General features: G+C 38.0%; 1 protein-coding gene across 3 annotated transcripts; it reads left to right on the top strand.

Moving 5' to 3' along the window:
• The first annotated feature begins 303 nt into the window (after nt 1-303).
• On the top strand, nt 304-7,992 carry LOC123506451. 3 transcript variants are annotated; one of them, XM_045258553.1, is made up of 12 exons: nt 304-599; nt 2,519-2,655; nt 2,796-2,959; nt 3,087-3,285; nt 3,673-3,804; nt 4,015-4,190; nt 4,379-4,544; nt 4,716-5,463; nt 5,769-5,972; nt 6,161-6,347; nt 6,576-6,684; nt 6,938-7,992. In XM_045258553.1, the coding sequence occupies exons 2-12, from the start codon at nt 2,539-2,541 to the stop codon at nt 7,259-7,261; spliced, it is 2,526 nt and encodes an 841-aa protein (XP_045114488.1). In that variant the 5' UTR covers nt 304-599; nt 2,519-2,538; the 3' UTR covers nt 7,262-7,992. The 3 variants fall into 3 exon arrangements, with proteins under 3 accessions (XP_045114488.1, XP_045114486.1, XP_045114487.1); XM_045258551.1 differs by having other exon boundaries at nt 305-599; nt 2,522-2,655; XM_045258552.1 differs by having other exon boundaries at nt 306-599; nt 2,535-2,655.
• The last annotated feature ends 7 nt before the right edge of the window (nt 7,993-7,999 follow it).

The raw sequence follows: 7,999 nt of genomic DNA on the forward strand, positions 1-7,999 counted from the left end.
ATAAACTTTCTCGCTTAGACTTTAAATTAATTATGGCCTAAATACACGCTAGAATTGAAATTTAAAAAGGGGAAAAAATTACCAGGACCTGCACGAGAACTGCCATGTAAATGGCTTTTTTTTTTTTACTCTGTTGCCATATTGCATGAAAAAAAAAAACACGCTGAACGTTACATTGATAGTAATCATTATAATTCTTATTGTTCTCGGGAACAAGCTAATACTCTCAGGACGGGAGTGATTTGGCAGTGCCAAAACAAATCTCTCCTGGTTCGAAAATATTTTTCCAGGAGTAATTTGGACCTTGGACATTTGGCACAACAGCGAGAAGACACCGCCCCGCCTCGCTGCGGGTTTGTTTACATCACGTGGTCGGCTCAGCTGACGAGACGGCGCTCCAGTGTCTTTCCTGTCACATTGCTTTGTCTTCACCCCACATCCGCTAAGTCTCGTCTGTCACCCTCCCTCATCGCATTATGTGACCTTGAGCCTAGGTTGGTGATGTCATTACTTCAGGAACCAAGGACACTGCCGACCGTATCTATTTTACAACGCCCCGAGACCAACCTTCACCTGACACCTCACTGAAAGAACCACAGGTATAGGATGATAAAATCACATTCGCATATATATATCTGAAGGTTTGGTTAGCTTTAGACTGACAGAGGCTAATTACATTTACCTGTTTTGTTAGTTAGATATATTTTTTTCCGGTAGATTTTATTGTTTTGAAAATTTCATGTTCGTTTTTTCGAAAAATCTCTGGTTTTTCCATTCCTAATTTGACTTTGAGTAAGAGAAAATTAGTGATTTTGGTAAACCTACAGAGTTTCAGCACCTTGCCCTTTCTGGACGAAACTATTTTTTTTTCTGGTAGATTTCGGCTTGCTTTTTATTAAAATACCACTTGTTTTTGGCGCAAATCAACCAATTTTTTTTTTTATAGCCCCAAAACATATTATGATTTGCATAAAAAACAACTGGTAAATCAATTAAAAACAAGTCGAAATCTACCAGAAAAAAATTAGTTTCGTCCAGAAAAGAACCTAACCTAACTAAACCTAACCTAAACTAACTTAATCTAACTAAACCTAACCTAACCTAACTTAACCTAACTAAACCTAACCTAACCTAACCTAACTAAACTTAATCTAACCTAACCTAGCCCAACCTAACTAAACCTAATCTAACCTAATTAAACCTAACCTCAGGGGCCGTTGTGATTGGTGGAAATAATTATGCTTTTTTTTTTTCATTGGCCGCCGCTTCAGTCTCAAAGAACAGAACCAATCAGCGTAGACAATTAAGCGCATGCTCAGACAATGGTATGTCACGGAGCCTGCCGAGCTGCCGCGAGCGCATGACACCATCAGTGTGCGGCAGGGTTTGATGCGGGAGGCTATTGTCACGGCTGATCACCAAAACACCAAAACAGCTTAAATTTTAAAAAGTCTGTGTCGCTATTCAAAAAGGTTGCACCTAGTATATATGGGGTTCAAATTACTCGTAATCAGGAGCTCTATCTCTTGAGGTGGGTAAAAGACACGTAGCTGATTGTGGTGAAACTGCAGTAATACCGTGATTTTCAATGAAGAGTAAACTTCAGAATGATTCAAAACACAACAAAATCAATCAGAAAAATAAACTTTTGTCTGAGGATCAAGTATCTAACTAACATGAACCAACGAGCCTAACGTACATAACTAATCTATTTAACCCAATCTAATCTAACCTAACATTTTTTTTATAAATATTTCTTATTGAAGGGCATTTGGATGTTTTGTATTAGGCACTGCATTTTAAGGAAAATCCTGGTGAACAAATATCCAGCAAGATACTACTTGGCATACAGCATAATTTCTTCACTATGTTGACTCTGAAATGCTTCGGGATGATTGACGGAAACAATCATGTGACAAGAATGAGTTGATTATGTTGCCTCTTTTGTCTATAACTCCCTGCCTCCCCTGTGCTGGCACTCACTGTGGGTGAAGGAGGATGGGTTAGGAGAGCAGTTAGCCTGCCTTGGAAAATACTTTGTGTGATTTTCATATAAATAATGAGTTTTCAAAAGTGGTGAAGGTTAGTGGAATACATATGAGTAACTGAAAGTATTTGATAGACTTGTGAACAAGATATGCATAAGTTAATAATACAAATAATAACAATTGAGTTTATTGGTTTCAGAACAAACTCTTGTTGTATTGATCATGATTTGAAAAGTCCTCATATTTTGGTGAGAAATGTTTAGTTGCCTCAGGGGATATTATTCTGCATTAATAGTTCATAGACTCTTCAAGGCTTTAACTTTATTTTCTTTATGATTTCTGAGTCACTCTACAGTTGTCACTCGTTTTCAAAAGCTAATTAAGAGTGAGGTGTGAATGGTAATGAGTGGATTTGATATTGTTGGATTTTCCCACCTGTCAAAACTTCTTGCTGAACACATAACCTTATTTATTCCTCATTTGTTTATGATTTATGTAGTAAGTTGAAGATCTTTGTGCATTTAGCCTAGTAGTCTCTTTTCTCAGCATAATGTCAAGATGGCAGGCAGAACCAAGCATCCTCAGGGCCACAGCTTTCCCATCAGGCCCTCTGAATCTCCCTCAAAGTCTTGACATCCAGTCCACTATTGCTCCCCCAACCTTCAGGGTACGTGAATCTATCACTTACTTTCTCTCTATGTATAATTACTGAGTGTTTTATTTAATTCTACTGTAAGTTGTTTGTACATTTTTATCATTTCTTTATTTTTCTTCTTATTGTTATTTATTATTTTTATTTTTTTTCAGCCATGGGGACCCAATTCTGCCAATGAAGACATTGTGGTACTGGCTGAGTTCTCTGAGATTGAGGGACCCATGCCTCTTCTCTCTATACCTCAGTTACCATCACTCCAAATTGACCTCAATGAATTTGTTGTGAAAGTTTTGTCCACAGACTACCTCAACACAAGGTAGTCCGGCACACTGAAAAAAATTGACTTATTGATTCATCTTTGAAATAATCAGTCCTTATAGGAATTTCTTGTAATTATCAAAAGATTATTTAGGCCACTTTCAACAACAGTTTTCCCCTGCTAGTGGTGAGTTCCGGGTGTATGAAGATACTCAGCTGGTACAACAAGACCTAACCCCCGAAGTGCATGTGTATGTCCATTACTTCACGCTCTACGATGTCCGTGCTCGGGGCTTTGTGCGACCCATGTGCCTATCCTACATTTCGGCTGATCACCAGAAGCTACTCTATTACTTTTCACATCTCAAACAGAAATTTACAGCTGTGAGCATACTAATTATTGCTTTTTTAGTTTTTCTGTTCAATCAGATACTTTACCAATCCAGATGAGAATTATAGAATAGTATAACAGTTGATGTTTGAGTAATGCTAGTCAACCTTATAAAGAAAGTCAGGTTTAGCTGTAGTTCTTATTTTGTTTCACATTGAATCAGTTTCTTCACTGAGACAAGTGAGAATAACTGGATAGTGGAAGAATATAGGTTTGATGAATGGAGGTTAAAATGCTAGAAGAGAATAATTTTTGTTGGCACATTCAAGTATAATTCCTAATTGTACAATATTGTGAAGAGTGTGGTGGCTAAAGAGACATTTCATACTCCTTTATTTTATGTCTAATGCAAATCTTTAACAATACTTTAATGTTGGCAGGCTACAGAGTTCTTGAAGATGAGCAACTTCACCTGGTTTTCAAAGGAGATGGAAGGACTGATTCGTGACCTGGAGTACACCAAGGACCGCTTCATTCATTCCCAACGCACTACTTTTGCTCCCACATCCCTTGTAAGTGAAAGAGACAGTACTTGCCTGTCTCTGAGGATTTCATTCCTATAAGTCACAGTTAATTAAATCATACATATTTTTATTCTACTATTTCAGGCTATTGTAATTATGATAGTCAATATCCTCAAACATTTTGGTGTCATACCTCACACTTGATTAGGTACTGTATTGTGAAAGTAATTGGATACACACCAAACAATTGCACTCCAGGAATCCACAAGAGATTCACCTTCTAAAGAGGAGGACATGAATGATTCTCCAAGCAAGGACAAGAGCAGCAGTGTTGTTATGACTGTACAACTTAACGATTCGTCATCTAACTTAAATCTGCCAAACCCCAGTCAGTTGTTTTCTGAAGATGGTCCTCCATTAGATGTTCCTGACCAGTGAGTTAATACACTACCTAGTCTAGTATAAATTCTTCATGTACTGCAAGAGATTATGATGTCATGATACTTATACCAAATGACTGACCTTCTCAATGCTTGGAATTACTATATTGAACAAATGCATTAGCAGTCTCCATGCCAATATAGATAAGTAAAACTTAAGCTTGGATTCATCATATTGTCAGAATGAAGAGGGAAGACCCTGGCCTTTCCCCTATAATCAAGACTAGTCCAAAGGAGGAGGAGGAAGAAGAGGAGGAGGAAGCTCTTTTAAAGCACACAACACTAGAAAGCTTAGCAACGCAGCTCATGGAATGTCAGCATATCCTGGATGTCATCAGGCCACATATGGTGAGTGGATTAGTGTTGCTTTGAAAACATTATTCTTTAGACTAACAACAATTTTAAGTTGAATGGCTTTGATTTATATCATGAATAAATTGCTTTGGTGAACAGACATAATGAATAGTTAAGTATTATTTGGGCAATCTTGTTGATTTTTTTTTTTTTTTTTTCCTCCAGGAAAAGAAGGATATTGAGGAAGACCTGAATAATTTGACCGAGCTTATCATGTCTAGCACTCATTCACCTCTCTTCAGAGCATTGAAAGATTTAGGAATGCTGGAGAAGCCTGAGGTCAAGACCCAGCCAGCCATATGCATCATGTCTCTCATGAAGCGAAATTTCCATGACATGCGTTCCATCCAGCAGTTGTGTGGAGTAGGGTATGTGCGCTGCCTGTTCCAGTTGCGGGGCATCTATGAGAAATTCTGCAAGCCATTCCTTACTCTTAGATTTGAAGACCTTGACAGTGAGATCTACAAGAATCCATTTGGCTCCCTGTTCATTGGGAATATGCCTGTCATTAACATACTAAAGGATGAGGGGAGCAGCAAGCCCCCACTCCAGACCAGTCCATACTCTGGCTTATGTTGGGATACTCATTTTGTAAAGTTTCTCAGGAATGGTACATCCCATGTGTCCACCCCAGACTCAGAGTACATAGCTGCTGTGGACAATCCCTTGGACATAGCTCTTGTATCTGCAGCAGCTGACTGTCTGGAAGTATTCTCTCGCTCAGGGGAAGAAAAGATCTCCAATGTACAGTCACCAGAAAGCCAGAACCCCAATAGTGAAAGTTCTGTCAAACAGGACTCTTCCAGTGATAAAAGAGATGATAAAAATATAACTGAATCTCCAGGAGTAGAGGAAGCAAAGGACACAGTTGAAAACAAGTGTTCTACTTCACAAATAACTAAAGACAGGAAAGGTAGGCATTCCTATACTTATGGAACATACTAATTGCACTTCCATGGTATTTTTTATATGTACATTGTATGAAATCATTATAATTTTTTAGTTTCCTAGTATTTGCATATCGATAAGTTTTGGTTATAGATTGCCTTATGTAGTAGTTATTTTTATTTACTCATCAATATTTGATACAAAATCCCAGCGAGAAGATTGCAGTTTTTGCTTGAGTGGAACAGCCTTGTAAAACTTCTGTCCTAATCTCACCCCCTGTATTTACCAGTAATTATCATCTCTCAAACTGCAGCAATTGTCTTTATCCAGGTGGCACTGAGGAGAGAAGAAAGATGCTGGTTACTCAGTCGAGTGTGACCAGCATGAGCAGCTGGACCTCCAATCCAGCTCTGGACTTTGTAGAATATGAAGACATTCATGAGGAGGAGGGGGTGGAGGAAGATGTCTCCACTTTGGCCAAGGGGGAATTAGTCCCTCAAGTAGATATTGACAACAGAAAGGTGATCAGTAAAGGTAAGAATCTATTTAGTTGAAGCTGAAATCATAGCTGTGGTTGTAATTTTTTTTTACCCATACTAACATTACCAGTGTCAGTCATCGTATCTTTATTACTCCACATTAGCTTCAAACAAGGAAAAGGAGGTAGTGGAAGAAAATAGATAGTAATGAAGTGCCAATACTCCTTGGATCTTCCCCACCAGTATGTCGGTTGGCTGGTCTGGTGCAGCAGTTTTGTGGGGTGTCTCACTGTTTGGTTCACTCCCTACTCTCTGGCCGGCCTGTTCTCATTGCTGCAGAAGAAGTTTACAAGCCAACTGTCATCATGTATGTACGAGCTCTCTCCACCCTCCTGCCACGGGTCCCAACCACTCAACTGCCAGTTCTCAGGTGAGGCAGGGAACAACTCTGTACTGTGTTTGTAAGTCATTCTTTATCTGTTATGGATTGCAGACCATGTTAATAATAATTATACTGCTGATCTTTATAAGTTCTTTTACCATGACCAGAGGCTGCAGTGTAGCATTTGTTGTGAGACAAGGATTGAAGGTACCTTAGCTTTTTAGTCAGGATAGTATGGTTATTATTATTTGAGGAAGAATGTTTTACTTGTGGTAGATGGCACACTGGCACTGTGACAGAGCACCATCTGCAGCAGTATAAAGTGATGGGGGTGTGCATCCCTGAACGCCTCCATGTCCAGGACCTCATGTCAAATGCAACACTGGTGAGTAGATTTGGTTCTTTTAGTGATTTACATGGATTTCAAGCACTTTCTGGGAAGAAAACAATCTCATATCACACACATAGTTATGGTTTAAATGGTCACCATTTTCATTATAAAAGAGAGAGGTACATGTACAAATAAATTTCAACATAACCCATAATAATACCTTAGAAAACAGTTCATTTGAGATTGAGAAAATTTCATATCGAGTTCCCAGCTGGCAGATTTCAGCACAACCACTAATTACCCACAGAACCAAGTGACGGTGCTTAACATCGAGACAGGCCACATCTCAGGGGTGGCCTACAGTGGCACTCTGGTTCGGGGGGTGGAGCACTATGGCCGTAAGCTGTTTCACTCAAATTCTGCTCTCCAGTCGTGCCTGCAGTCAATCATAATAGGTCTAGGTCTGAAGGTGTACCTGCTGCACTACCTGATGGGCATCACCAACCGCACCACAGGGGAGATCTTGAAGGGTCTTGGGGTGGCTAAGGGAGACTGGGATATTATCATTTATTTGGCTGCACTACTTCAAAAACAGTTGAAAATGAAGCAGGAAAGTCTTTCAGTTAATTAGCTTCATTACTTATATGTGGTGGTTATGATTCTTTATTGATTACTCATTCAGTATTATCTGTATCATTGAAATTGAATGTTTTTTTGCACATATTTTGATTGGACCTTTTTACCACTTGATATTAAACTTGAATATTATGCTACTTTGAAGTGAGTAAAGCCTCAAGTGGCAAAGCATCACATGGCAAAGATTTGACATCAGTCCCATTCCAAACAAATTATTCTTTTTCTTATAATTTTTTCTCATGGTGGCAAAAAATTTTTAGTATGAAGAATCTTTCACTCAAAAATGTCATAGAATTTTAACATTATTAATTGAATCCACTAAATTAAAAAGTCTACATTAAACAGAATTTTTTTTTAATAATAATAATAATAACAAAATCAATAACAACAATAATAATAAAAATAATAATAATAATGATAATGATAATAATAATAATAATAATTATAATGAATACATTTTCAACAAAAGTTTATGGTTATAATCATTTTGCTCATGACTATTACCATAATCACTTAAATCAGTGTTAAAGACAAAATAATTTAATTCAGTATGTTAACAAAGAGCCAGATATATTAGTCATTCATTTGTTTGTTTCACTTCTAGTCAGGTAGTGAATCCTGGAGGTACTGGAGTGTTTTCTCTCTTTCTACCCATTTCACTTAAGTGCCTACCACTGTCTTACTATCTATTTATAATGGCTATTTTGATACGAGAGAATGGGTGAATTCAGCA

Source organism: Portunus trituberculatus, chromosome 20 (assembly GCF_017591435.1).
Source record: "Portunus trituberculatus isolate SZX2019 chromosome 20, ASM1759143v1, whole genome shotgun sequence".
In the NCBI taxonomy this organism is placed as follows: Eukaryota; Metazoa; Arthropoda; class Malacostraca; order Decapoda; family Portunidae; genus Portunus; species Portunus trituberculatus.

Bases quoted from the DNA above. Each gene is read 5' to 3' on its own strand.
- LOC123506451 (XM_045258553.1), top strand. From the start codon at position 2,539: ATGTCAAGATGGCAGGCAGAACCAAGCATCCTCAGGGCCACAGCTTTC. The intron at 2,960-3,086 runs GTAGTCCGGCAC...TTCCCCTGCTAG, and splicing joins ACAGACTACCTCAACACAAG to TGGTGAGTTCCGGGTGTATG. The intron at 5,973-6,160 runs GTAAGAATCTAT...CTTCCCCACCAG, and splicing joins CAGAAAGGTGATCAGTAAAG to TATGTCGGTTGGCTGGTCTG.